Source organism: Oryctolagus cuniculus, chromosome 5 (genome assembly GCF_051225735.1).
Source record: "Oryctolagus cuniculus isolate XC-2025 breed Fujian yellow rabbit chromosome 5, ASM5122573v1, whole genome shotgun sequence".
NCBI classification, from domain to species: Eukaryota; Metazoa; Chordata; class Mammalia; order Lagomorpha; family Leporidae; genus Oryctolagus; species Oryctolagus cuniculus.
In genome coordinates this window covers 31,591,148-31,605,409 of record NC_142871.1, presented here as the reverse complement: position 1 = coordinate 31,605,409, position 14,262 = coordinate 31,591,148, and the positions used below count along the sequence as shown (strand labels likewise).

Below are 14,262 nucleotides of genomic sequence, written 5' to 3'. Positions count from 1 at the left end.
CAAGTGTCCATGTCCATCGTTCATGCATCACACTCTGTACCCCTGTACACTGATCTTTTCTTACCAGCCTTGTCTGTGCTTTTGCCCTGAGAACAGAGACGGTACCTGGTGCACAGTACAAAGTGTGTGGTTTTGGATGCGTGGTAGATGGAGTGATTTAGGGCAGGTGGGATGCTGCTGACCATCATTCCACTCTAAAAACAAAATCTCAGGACCTGCCCCCAAAGGTTCAACTTAACACTTAAAATATATTCAGGTAACTACAGAAAACCACTGTAACACATTACCAAGGACTTGGGTAACTTTATGTTTGTCCGCTTAAGTGGACTGATCTTCTTAACGCGATAGCATGCGAATACCAGGATCACTATTACAAACAGCAGGACAGCAGCCCCAACAGGAATCCAAATAATATCTACAGAGAGGGAAAAACCACAAATGAGAATTGAGAAGAAACACTGCTATTATTTCTATCAAAAACTCTTGGTGTTAAGAGACTCGCTGCACACTGAGACCGGAGGCAGGCAATCTGAAGGAGAAAACAAAACAAAACGAAACAGGTATTTGTCCTAGAAGGGCTTCTGAGTCTCCCCAGCCCTGTCGTTCCGTAACTCCTTGCGACTGTTTGTCATGACCAACCCAACACAGTTAAAACAGGCTTTTCATAACAGTTTCCTTCCAGCCTCAAACATAGGGTGTTTCCAGGGTTATGCTTTCCTCTGAGTTAAGAAGGCAAAAAAGAACTTAAAAATCTCCCTCTCCGGGGGTGGGCATTGTGGTGCTGTGGGGTAATCTGCCACTTGGAACTCCCATATTCTATACTGGAATCCTGGGTCCAATTCTGACTCCTGCACTTCTGATCCAGCTTCCTGCTAATGTACCTGGGAAGGCAGCCCAAATACCCCAGTTTCTGCCACCCACGTAGGAGATCTTGGTGGAGTTCTTGGCTCCTGGCTTTGGCTTGGAGGCATCTGGGAGAGTGAACCAGTGAATGGAAGATCTCTCACTATCTTTCTCCATCACTCTGCCTTTCCATTAAATGAATAAATAAATTAAAAAAAATCTCTCATTAAAAATAAATTCAATGTTTATAACTCCTAAAATAACTTGGCCCCATTCATCAGATTTTTCAGTTATGCTGATTTATTTCAAGATTACAAATACTTATATAAAGATGCACAGGTGCACACATGTGCACACACACTCACACAGAGACAGGAATAAAGTCCCCTTGATTGCAAGTGAGAAACAAGAATAAAGTAAAACGGGGAAAACTTACATCAGAGCACACACTTCTATAATCACCATTGTGTGTTCTGCCCTGATGCTGCTTTTTATTTTCACAGTGCAACCTTCGGTGTGACTTCTTCCTCAATTCTCTCTTTCAGATTAATAGCACTCCACATCCTGGGGCACTCGGCCTCCCTGACGGCACTGTAGTGTCTCTAATTTCTCTAATTCCTATTCCAAAGTTACTTCTTTGAGATAGGCCCTGTAGACATGACTACTTAATGAATGCTTATTTCACGCTTATTATAGGACATGAAAAAGACTTAATCCTTACAACAGTGAAAGATAAAATGACACAACTCAGAAGAATAATATTCGAAGTCCCACAGGTTAAGAAAGTATAGGGTGTAAGGCACTGTGACAGGCAGGCAGGGAGTGCTGTCACCCAGCCATGGTGGTGCCACCTAGTGGCCATAACACAGACCTGTTTAAAACTTAAAAAATAAATAAATTTGGGACATTTACATTATTTTAAATTTTGCACATTAAGTAGGATTTTGTTTCAAGCAGCATAATTCCAATAAGCACAATATATACTGTATTATCTTAAAACAATTATTTGGTTTTTAAAAATATTTAGTTGTTTATTTGAAAGGTAGAACTACAGAGAGAGAGAGAGAGAGAGAGAGAGAGAGAAAGAGAGAGACAAAGAGAGGCTTCTCCATCCACTGGTTCACTCCCTAAGTGACTGAAATGGCTGCAGAGGGGCCAGGCGGAAGCCAGGAGCTTCCTCCAGGTCTTCCACAAATATGTAGGGGCCCAAGCAATTGAGCCATCCTCCACTGCTTTCCAAGGTGCATTAGCAGGGAGCTGGATCAGAAGTGGAGCAGCTGGGTCTCTAACTGGCACCTTTATGTGATGCCGGCATTGCAGGCAGTGCCTTAACACACTGTGCCACAGTGCTGTCCCTGTTATTTGAAAACTTCCTATAATGGCTGAAAAGTTATTAGCATCAAATTTTAGGTGTTTGGCCAGATTTCTCAGTCTAGATTTCAGTCTTTACAAAGTAATGTGTACTATAAAATTTCAGTACATCTTTTAGCCTTGGAAAAACATTCAACAAACATCTTAACAATATACAAAGTCACCAAAGCATGATTTATCATGGTGAAAACCTATAAATAATCTCTAAAGTCTAAAAGCTGGGGAACATTCAATAAAAATAATACAATTTACATATTGAAATAATCTAGATGAGCATGTGAAATCAATGGAAGGATTTTTATAATATACGCTTACAGCACTACACAAAATTACATACATATAACACTAGGACCATGGTTATATAGCAAAACTAAAGAGAAACAGTATGGAAACAAAACACCAGGGGTAGGTGCCTGGCATGGTGTTTAAGGTGCTGCTTGGGCTGCCTGAACCCCATCTGGGAGAGGCTGGTTCAAGTCCTGGCCACTTTGCTTCTGATCCAGCTTCCAGCTAATACACATCTTGGGAGGCAGTAGACAATGGCTTAAGTATTTGTGTCCCTGCCACCCATGTGGCAGACCTGGACTGAGTTCAAGGCTCTTGGCTTGGGCCTGGCTCAGCCCAGGATATTGTAGGTATTTGGGGAGTAAAACCACCAGACAGATGGAAGATCTCTCTCTCTCTGTTTCTTTCTGTCTTTCAAATAAAAAGAAAACAAATAAATCCAACAAACTTTGTACAATGGGTTATTATTTTGGTTTTTTTTTTTTTTGGATAGTGGAAATACACATAATTTTTTTTTTTTTACATTTCAAATTGTTTATATTAAAGATCTGAATTTTCAAGCATTTCAGTAATTGCAAGAAAAGTCCAAAGTCTTTTTAAAGGTACCTACCCACTTGAGAATGCCAGTTCTAAAGGTCTATTAAATGTATCCTCCCAGGGCTGACGCTGTGGCTCACTTGGTTAATCCTCCGCCTGCAGTGCCGGCATCCCATACAGGTGCCGGGTTCTAGCCCCGGTTGCTCCTCTTCCAGTCCAGCTCTCTGCTGTGGCCCGGGAGGGCAGTGGAGGATGGCCCAAATGCTTGGGCCCCTGCACCTGCATGGGAGACCAGGAAGAAGCACCTGGCTCCTGGCTTCAGACTGGCACAGTGCTGGCCATAGTGGCCATTTGGGGGATGAACCAATGGAAGGAAGACCTATCTCTCTCTCTCTCTCTCTCTCTCTCTCTCTCACTGTCTATAACTCTACCTGTCAAAAAAAAGAAAAGAAAAAAAAGAAATGTATCTTCCCACAAAGAAAGATAACACAATAAATGATTTAAAATGTTATAAAAGTGACCCGTAATTCAATATTCAAACTGTTCTGTATTTATTTCTGGATATTAATTTCTGTTTTTTGTGAACAGGATTCATAATGTTTTGCAATGTTGATGTGACAAACTGAATTCTGGCTACTCATAATCCTGAAATTATGTATACAGTTTTATGTGTCTGTTACATTGTTTTCTTTCCTGGGTCAAAAGTCTATCATAGGATTTTCTGTATTGGTTGTTTTGGATTTTTTAATGCCTGAGAAACTATTCTTTTTTAAAAAAATAGATTTATTTATTTATTTGAGAGGTAGAGCTACAGACAGGTTGAGGGAGAAACAGAAAGGTCTTCCATTTGCTGCTTCACTCCCCAAATGGCTGCAACAGCCATAGATGAGCTGATTGGAAGCTGGGAGCCAGGAGCTTATTCCGGGTCTCCCACATGGTGCAGGGGACCAAGCACTTGGGCCATGTGTCAGTGCTTTCCCAGGCCATTAGCAGGAAGCTGGATTGGAAGTGAAGCAACTAGGACATGAAACGGTGCCCATTTGGGATGCCAGCACTGCAGGTGGAGGCTTAGCCCACTGTACCACAGCACCAGCTCCAGAAACTATTCTATTTTTAATGTTGAACATCTCTGAGGAATGGAACTTCTGAATATTTTAGAAAGGAATGTATTGAAATTGCAGATAAATTTGTCTCTTTTCCACATTACTCCATTTTAGCTGTCATTCTCCACATATTTTTTTAAATGGCAAGAACTTACCATTTATACTACGATTGAAAATGGCAATACAGACTTCTTTAGACTTCTCCGTTGTAACATGCCACCTGCCTGAGACGCCTTCTGCTGAAATGCAATACTCGGCGTTCAGCGAGGACACTGGTATACTTAACTCACACTGGGTCTCATCGCAGGGGTCGCTAACTTGTTTTTTATCTGTGTTCTATATGGAAAAAAAAGAAAAAAAGGCAATGAAAATGCATGGCTTCTTTCAATCTGAAAACAAAACAAAACAACAACAACAACAAAACAACAAACAAACCCAACACCATATTTATCCTGGTCAAACACCTAAAGAAAACACGGATGATGAATACTGAACATGACTGACAACAGCTTTGCCATCAGACAAGAGGTTCAGCACAGCATGATGACGTGTATCCATCAAAATCTTCCTTGCAGGGACTGTGAAGTTTAACACCTTGAGGAGCAGGGATATTCACTGCAGCTGTTAAACCAACAGACGTTCCTTCGTCCAGAGACAATGGCTGTTGTGGACCCAGGAGGCCAGATCTGAGTCTCCCAGGCCATGCCACGGAAGGGGAGTTAGAAGTTACTCTGCAGCCACAGAAGATTCGTGAGCCGATTTGAAGCAGTGGAGTAACATGAGGGGCTTTCTACTCGAGGACGACCCTGCTAGCAACCAGAGTGATACTCTCCGGTCTAAACCAGACGGCACTCTGCTGCTCACCTCTCTCCAGAGGTGCCACATCTCCCTGGGGGTTCAGTGAAAACCTGGCAAGCCTGCAGAGACCTACCCCAGTGCGCCAGCCCCTGCCCTCACTGCTCGCCGGCCCTGCCCACTGGCCTCCCTGCTCCACCCCTCCCAGGTGGGCTTCGATCCTCCAGGGTCTCTGCTGCGGTGCTGGGCCGAAAACGCCCTTCTCACCCATGTCCACGGGGCTCACTGCCAGACCTCCTGCAGCCACATCTCCAGTTAACGCCCCCACCTGCGCTGCCCAGCCCCTTCCCTGCTGATCATCTTGTCTGTGTTACTCCCTGCTGTCCTCCCGGTGCCCAGGAGGCACACGTAGGCGCCTGAGAAGTATCTGTTACATAAATGAGTGGCAATGCCATGGAGAATTGATGGAACAGAATAGCTCTCATCACCAGTGCCGGAGTAATGTCATTGTACCCCCACAGCTGTAGAATTGACTTTTTCTTTCAAAAATATTTATTCAAACTACAGCTGCCTGTTATTTTACATCACCACCATTGAAGAAGAAGAAAATTCAAATAGCCTCATCTCAGCAGTGGAGAAATGGAGGCACACAGGGTACAATCCTGCATTACGGCCACGTGCTAAACGAGGCCAGGAAAAACTGAACACTCAGAGTGACTCAGTCCACACCAGAGCCTTCTAATGACATTCCAACATACTTTTCTCTTACCAAAATCTACGCTTGCCTGAATTTTCAGAAATGACTTAAGCTAGCTACAGACTAATTTTCATTTTGGAAAAAATGAAAGAGAAGCACATACCTCACTGCCCTTCACTCTTATATACACATGGTACTCAAATGCATAGCAGGCACTGTCCTCATCATACATGGCTCCCAGCGTTTCTCCATTGATAACAATTAGAGGATGAAATATATTAATAGCAATGTTGTTGTCCACCTTCCTAACGTTGAGTGCAGGTGGTCCAATCTTTCCTGGGGGAAGGAGGGGTGGTATCATTAGTGCTGGCCTTGGAACTTCAGAGAACATTTCACAGGAGAATCAGAATCAGTGACTCAAACTACTGATTTTTCATTTCTGTTGTTCAACAGCAGGACTACATTTAAACCACTCTCCACAAAGATCTAGAAGATATTTTAAGTATCCTTAGTAAAGAAAACTTTAATGGACTTCAGGCCAGAACCACTCTCATCTTAGCTCTTCTTTAGAAGTTTAATTTCATTTCTAGTTCTACAGGAAAACAACCGGTCATAAAAGTCAGGGGCTTGATATAGTAGGCGCTCCATCAAGTAAATTTTTCCTTTATCCCTGTTTCTGTAGATTAAGAAGCCTGGTTTCTATATTTAAAAAAGTCTTCAAAAAGGCATTTGGTTATCCTCCCTCACTAAAAGTTCTATAAAAGTTTACTAAACGCAACTTTTACTGTGAGAACCAGAGCTAGATGTTAACGTATCTGACAAATTTTTTTTTATGTCTTTGACGTGTAGGGCTGCGTCACTGAACCATTTATTTGTCACATATGTACTGCACCCCTCCTGGGCATCCTCAGGGCCTAGCATGCTTTCTGGCACATACTAGGCCCTTGATACATCTCTGTGGGAGAAAAATGACACAGAGCTGATGTGCTTATGAGACGACAAGGGCATGGAGTCTGGAGACTAGCAACTGGTGAAAGGTAAGGAGAGGAAGGGCCTATGGCAGAGACGGAGCCAGCACAGCCTGAAAAGCTGGGTGAGCACTGGCAAGGCGGCGGCTGAAGGAACAACGCAGGGAAGCTGAGGGAGGAATGGCGTGGAGCTGGAGGAAAGGCCCCAGAGCCCTAGACCACTCAGGAGCTGTCGAGTGCCTGAGCTTTCTTTTATCCAGGAGAGAGAGGCTGTGGCCCGGGAGGGCAGTGGAGGATGGCCCAAGTGCTTGGGCTTGGGCTCCTGCACTTGCATGGGAGACCAGAAGGAAGCACCTGGCTCCTGGCTTCAGATTGGTGCAGTGCCGGCCGTAGTGGCCATTTGGGGGGTGAACCAATGGAAGGAAGCCCTTTCTCTCTGTCTCTCTCTCTCTCTCACTGTCTAACTCTGTCAAATAAAAAAAAAAAAAGGAAAGGAATGACAGAGAAAATTGTGCATGAAAGGGTGGTGCAGAGGACAGCTGGCCAACACTGATCTGGACTTGCACGCAGGGGCCATGTAATGCTTTACAAGGGGCAAGGCAATTGCTGCCTCTTAACCCTGTTCTGTGGGGCTTGGAAGACAGGAAAGATACTGATGGTATTCCTCCAGATGTTTCCCTGGCTTTGTGATTATCTTTGGTAAGTATGAACAAAAGCAAAAATATACCTAGGACATGTACAAGTGCTTTCAAATTTCAAATTTGCATGTGTATACATTCTACTTACCTTGTTTACATAAAGTGAATTCCTTTGACTCTGCATACATGGATTCCCTTTGTCCGACCCTAGCTTTAACTCTGGCCCACAGAGGACTTGATGGATCATCAATTTGGTGAAAAATATTACAGTAGTGATGAGAGATATTAACGCAGGCATCAAGCCACACTGCACTCCTAAAACAGAAAGGAATACACACAATAGTAGCTTTTATTATCGTATAAACTTGAACATTCCGTCTGTGCTTTGTTCATCATTCAGAGCATGGAGCTGGTATAAAGAGCTGAATAAGAACAGGATGGAGAAGTTCACACAAAGTAGGAAGTCCCTGCTCTTTGGTTAGAAGTATAGATATCTTAAGCAATTGGGGGTTATGGCCATCAGATGCCACCAGTGGAAAATCTGAGGATAATCTGGATTCCCCCCAAAACTTAAGTACTAATAGGTTACTGTCGACTGGAAGCCTTACCAAGAGCATAAATAGTTGATAAATATATATTCTGGGGGCCGGTACTGTGGCTTAGTGGGTAAAGCTGCCGCCTGCAGTGCCAGCATCCCATATGGGCACCAGTTTGAGTCTTGGCTGCTCCACTTCCGATCTAGCTCTCTGCTATGGCCTGGGAAAGCAGTGGAAGATGGCCCAAGTCCTTGGGCCCCTGTGCCCATGGGGGAGACCTGGAAGAAACTCCTGGCTCCCGGCTTCAGATGGCACAGCTCCAGCCACTGTGGCCATCTGGGGAGTGAACCAGCAGATGGAAGACCCCCACTCCCCAGCTTCCGCCTCTCTGTAATTCTGACTTTCAAATACATAAATAAGTCTTAAAAACAAAACCAGATATTCTGTGTTATATATACTTTACAGTGGCTAAAAAAATGTGAAACCATGAGAGGTCACTTTTTACCAAGATATACAATTTAGAGAGATGAACTGCTCAGAGAATGAGTGCTGTATACTGTTTTAGGCAGCTACTCAGAGTGCTAGAGCTTACCACAATAGCAATAAGAAGTGGCTATGAAATTATGACAGCAGTACAGTAAACCATAAGGTAATTTTATGTAGTTCCCACCTAGTACTGCATCTTTATGTGTGTTCACATTTCTCTTGACTGTTAAGGGCACCATGTGTGGGCTAGAAAGTGCAAGTGAAAATTTTGGTAAATTTTAGCTTTTTTAATAGACTTGTGCATATTTCGTGGTAGTAAATTATAAGGCAGACTATATTTGATGCACTTATGACATACCTCACCTTTTCCTAAGTTTTCCAACTAGGCTACATGGTTCCTCTAGGAGGTTTTTCAAATTGTTGAAAAAAGTCCATGTATTGGCAGAATCATGCAGTTCTAACCTGTGTTGTTCAAAGGTCAACTGAAATACAAACTCCTTTACAATGAAGGTGTTCAATTCAAAATATAGGTCTTCTACAAATCATATCTGTTTTTAAAACTGCTTTTTAAACAACTCTAGATTGCATTAGGAGAGATATTACTTAATTATAGAATCAAACACATTTCAAAGACTCCTAACAGTTTTAAAAATTTTTTGTTTGAATTTTATAGCTTTCTACTAAAAAACATACACCCACACACACACTCTCCTACACACTCACTAGAGGAAGATGACATCTTGCCTATCAGCTTTGTTTATCATGCCTTAAAATTTCACAAGTTAGTGGTGCTTCTCTACTTGGATTTTGACAGGAAGAAGAAATAGGAGGCAGGAAGTATTGTGCAAGATGTAATTACAACTTTACCAATCTGGAATTCTGTAAGTAGTTCAGGAAGTTCTGCCACATGGGAGGGAAGGATGATGGGAGGACCACAAAGAGTTGACAGAATAGGTGAGGGCTCAGATAGAAGCACAGGCATAAAAGAGCAACACTTACTCATAGGTCTTCACTTGAACAGTAAAAACAGGGGTCTTTGGCATGTTCTGGTACTCCCAATACAGGACTGGGTTCAAGTTATAGGACTCAACTGTAACACTGGTTGGCTTAGGCACTGCAAGAGATTCAAAAAGCAAAATGGTAAGAAACTATTAACATTACAAAGCCTTATTGTAAGATGCTATTTTAGTCAAATTTGTGTATGTGAAGAAATGTGGAATTCATGCTAAGATTATTTAAATTAAGAATGGATTCCTAGAAAATTATTTTATTAAAAATATATAGAAATGTGTTGATTCATTTTAAATTATAGAAGCATCATTGTGATATAAGGGAAATAAATGCATGTTACATTCCTTTATTTGAAATGCTTATGCACTGAAATATTTGGGCATAGCTGAGTATTCCTAATCTGAAAATTTGCAATCTGAAATTTTTCAAAATCTGAAACTTTTTGAACTGTTGCTCAAGAAGTTTTAGTTTTCTGAGCATTTCAGATTTCTTACTTCTTGATTAAGAATGCTCAACCTGATGCAATGAATTTCCAGAATCTTTTAGAAGTTTTTATAAATAAATGCATTGCTTATTATAATAATAATTCTCAATTCACTTAATCACTACAATCTTTCATATTTGATGCCACATACTATATCCAATGCCTAAAGAACTGGCTATGACAAGGATGGGCCAGTCTCATTCTTAAATATCAACAGGCTCTCAACCCTATATCTAGTACTATTATATCTTGAAGGCCCTGTTGATAGCACAGCCATAAATGTCTAAAGATTGACTGCAAGAGCCTTTGACCATTTCAGTTGTGTCAAAATTTTGCTCTTTGAGATATTATAGGGCTTTTTATAAAACATCTTTCCTGTCTTTGTTCTTATAAACTATTTTGGAAAATCTTTGTTGATGAAACTTGGAAGACTCACTAGGGAAGAGGTAGAAGTCATTTTAACATCTTTAATCAGACACTAACAAAACTATAATCTACTTATCAAAAGCAGCCATTTTCCTCTGTTCGTCCACCACTTCTTGCAAAACTGAACACACACATCTCACCCCTTCCCTTCATTTCTTCATTAACAAGAAGGTGTGGACAGAGTTAGTCATAGGACCCCAAATTTAAGGTCATTCAACCCTACCAAGCTGGAAAATTTTATTAAATATGATTTACTGATGTAAAAACGAATAAATAACTGGCAATGTAGCCAAGCATAGTAGTTTCTAAATATAACTTATCATCATCCTCAATAATCGTGAGAGCACCAGAATTTTATGTATTTTTTTCATGCTCCTTGGATGATAAAAATGATTGCAGGTTTCTAACAAGTGGACTGCTTTAGTGAGAAAAATATTTCTTGAGTTGGACATTAAAAATCCTGGGTACTTTCCTGATTGTATTAACATCATATATGTAAGATACTGGCTTCCTGTTGATGGCAACTACACTTGTCCAAAAACTAAAGTTCTAATTGTCAAGTACACACTGGCACATTGCTTTAGTTTATGGTTATTTAGCATATGTATTATCTTTTCAAAGCAGAACGTGAACCAAGAATCATCCATGTAGATAACGTGAACTATATACAAATTTTTTTCTAGTAATTTTTTTTTCTCCTTTACGGCAGTGGTTCTTGGCAAGGGTACATTAGGCAATGTCTGCAGACATTTCTAGTTCTCACAATCTGGAGGGGGTTGGTAAGACTGACACCTAGAACATAGAGGTCAGGGATCCTACTAAATATCCTACAGGAGACAGAGCAATTCTCTACAACAGAAAACAGCCAAGTCGCAAATGCCAACAGTGCCAAGGCTGAGAAATCTGGTTTTTGACAGTCATAATTTAAGGGGTGTGTTTCTGTATCTATGTATTTAGAGGGAAAGACTATTTTAGACCAATACTGTGTATCTCATGCCCCCCAGATGAGATTTGGTTACTGCCAAAATACCCAACTTCCATTTTATTTACCAAAGTAGTAGAATAATTTGCACAAAAAAGGTTGAGATTATGAAGCTGGCTGGGGGTGGGGGTGTCTCCTAGATTCAAATATTTTGCACATTACTGACTGGACTTTTCTGTGGGCAATAACCAGACACTTTTCTACTTAGGTTTCCTAAAACACTGCTGATGACTGTTGGTGCCTGTTACCTTTGGTTCTCTAAGCATCTTCCTTACAGGTGAACTACAAAGCCCTGGTCCTGCCAGATAGCCCTGGCTCCTCTCTTCTGGTTTTGATAAGAGTTCCTATAGCCATACATAGCCGTGGTATGTATGCATACCACTGTGGTATGTTTGCACGTCAATTTCCTGTAACAATCTAGTCCCCAAAAGTTCACAATTCATAGTTTAGGTAGAAATAAAAACCACTTCCGACTCTAGGATTCAATTCAACATTAATAGAAAATAACACTCATGCAAATAAATATAATTTTGCTACCAGATTAAGAGCAGACATCCAAGCAGAGGAAGCACACAGAACGCTAACAGGACCAGAAAAGATCTTAGCCATGACACACTGTAGTCAAACTTTCAACAGTAAAACAAAAAGAAAAGTTTCTAAAATGTGCACAAGAGAAGTGCCAGATTATGTTCAGAGGATCTCCAATTAGACTCACAGCTGACTTCTCATCAGAAACCCTACAAGCTAGAAGAGAATGCAAGATATAGTCTAAGTCTTAAGGGAAAAAAACTGTCAACCCAGAATACTGTTCCTGCAAATCTCTCATTTATTAATGAAGATGAAATAAAGGCCTTCAAAAACAAACAGATATTAAAAGAATTTGTCATCGCTCATCCAATACAAAAGATGCTTAAGGATGTGCTACACACAGAAACACAGGAAAATAACCATGATTATAAAAGACTGTGAAGGCAGAAAATCCTCCAGTAAAAGTACAAAAGAAATGCAAAGTAAACAACAGGAGTATTTATGGAAAAATGGCAGGGCCAAGTTGTCATTTATCAATACTCACCTTGAATATAAATGGCCTCAACTCTCCAGTTGAAAGATACAGACTGGCTGAATGGAATAAAAAACAAGATCCATCTATTTGATGCCTATAGGAAACAGATCTCACCAACAAAGATACATGCAGACTGATGGTGAAAGGGTAGAAAAAGATATTCCATACTAATGGAAAGCAAAAAAGGGCAGGTGTTGCCATCCTAATAGCAGACAAAATAGACTTTAACACAAAACTTGTTGAATGAGACAAAGGGCACTACGTAATGATTAAGAGATCAATTCAGCAGGAAGATCTGACTATAATAAATGTATATTCACTCAATTACAGGGAGCCTGGCTATTTAAAAGAAATGTGAATGAATTTATAGAGAGACACCAATTAAAAAAATACTGGAAGCTTCAACACCCCACTTTCATCAGTGGACTGATCAACTAGACAGAAAATCAACAAAGAAACAACAAAGCTATTCTAGACTATGGACCAAACAGCCTTAACTTTTCACTCCACAGTAGCAGAATACACATTCTTCTCACCAGCACATGGAACTTTCTTTAGGACAGACCTTATGGTAGGCCATAAAGTAAGTCTCAGCAGATTCAAAAAAAAAATCACATCATACCATACTTCTTCTCTGGTCACAATGGAATGAAGCTGGAAATAACAATCAAGAATCTCCAGATCATATGCAAACACATGAAGACTGAACAACATGTTCTTGAATGAACAGTGGGTCATACAAGAAATCAAAGAATCAAAAAATCTTTTGAGAAGTCAAAAAAATTTCTGGAAACAAACGAAGATGACAATACATCATATGTAAACTTATCGGAGGGGGTGGCGCTGTGGCATAGTGGGTAAGCTGCTGCCTGCAGTGCTGGCATCCCATATGGGCACTGGTTTGAGTCTTGGCTGCTCCACTTCTGATCCAGCTCTCTGCTGTGGCCTGGGAAAACAGTAGAGGATGGCCCAAGTCTTTGGGCCCCTGCACCCATGTGGGAGACCTGGAAGAAGCTTTGGATTCCCGCAGTTCTGATGGTTGCAGCTGTTGGGGGAGTGAACCAGAGGGTGGAAGACCTCTCTCTCTCTCTCTCTCTCTCTCCCTTTCTTTCTCTTTCTCTCTCTGTCTCTGCCTCTGCCTCTCTGTAAATCTGCCTTTCAAATAAATAAATAAATCTTAAAAAAATAAACTTACGGGATACAGCTGAAACAGTATTAAGAGGGAAGTTCACAGGAATTGGTACCTACATGAAGAAATTGGAAAGGCATCAAATGAATGAGCTATCAATGCATTTCAAGGACCTACACAAACAACAATAAACCAAACCCCACATTAGTAGGAAGAAAGAAAAAATTAAAATTACAGAAGAAATAAAACAAAACTAAAACAAAAAACATAAAAAAAATCAGTGAAATGAAGAGCTGGTGTTTGAAAAAATAAATGAAACTGATATACCATTGGCCCAACCAGCCAAAATAGAGGGAGAAGAACCAAATCAACAGAATGAGAGATGAAAAATGAAATGTAACAACAGATACCACAGAAAGAAAAAGAATCATCAGGAATTACTATACCACAAAGAGCTGTATGCCAAGAATTTTGGAAACCTAGAAGAAATGGATAGATTCCTGGACACCTATAATTTAACAAAAATGAGTTTTGAAGACACAGAAACTGAAATGGAACAATAAACAAGATGGAAACTGAATCAGTAATAAAGACCCTCTCAATAAAGTAAAGCCCAGGACCAGATGGCTTCACTGCTGAATTCTACCAGTCATTTAAAGAAGGACTAATTTCAGAATGGCAGATGCCCTAAACAGCACTCTGGCCTCAGAATCAGCCCTTAAGGCACTCGGATCTGGCTGAAGAGCCCATGAGAGTATTTTAGGCATGGAAAGCCAAGACAGTCTGGCAAAAACGAAAAACAAAAACAAAAACAAAAAAACAAACAAAAAAACACCTAAATGAAAAATCTCTGAGAGTGATATCCCAGTAGAAAGAATGGGCCATCAAAGAAGGAGGTAGCTTTCTCT

General features: G+C 40.7%; 1 protein-coding gene across 2 annotated transcripts in view; it reads right to left on the bottom strand.

The window, feature by feature from the left end:
- The window catches only part of IFNGR1 (interferon gamma receptor 1), a 28,663-nt gene that overhangs the window by 2,494 nt on the left and 11,907 nt on the right, over window positions 1-14,262 (bottom strand). For both annotated transcript variants that reach the window (XM_008263570.5, XM_051854301.3), the window contains exons 2-6: window positions 9,259-9,373; window positions 7,386-7,552; window positions 5,795-5,967; window positions 4,295-4,475; window positions 288-415 (exon numbers count right to left, since the gene is read on the bottom strand). In XM_008263570.5, the coding sequence (XP_008261792.2) occupies window positions 288-415; window positions 4,295-4,475; window positions 5,795-5,967; window positions 7,386-7,552; window positions 9,259-9,373 (764 nt within the window). The remainder of the gene's footprint in view (window positions 1-287; window positions 416-4,294; window positions 4,476-5,794; window positions 5,968-7,385; window positions 7,553-9,258; window positions 9,374-14,262) is intronic.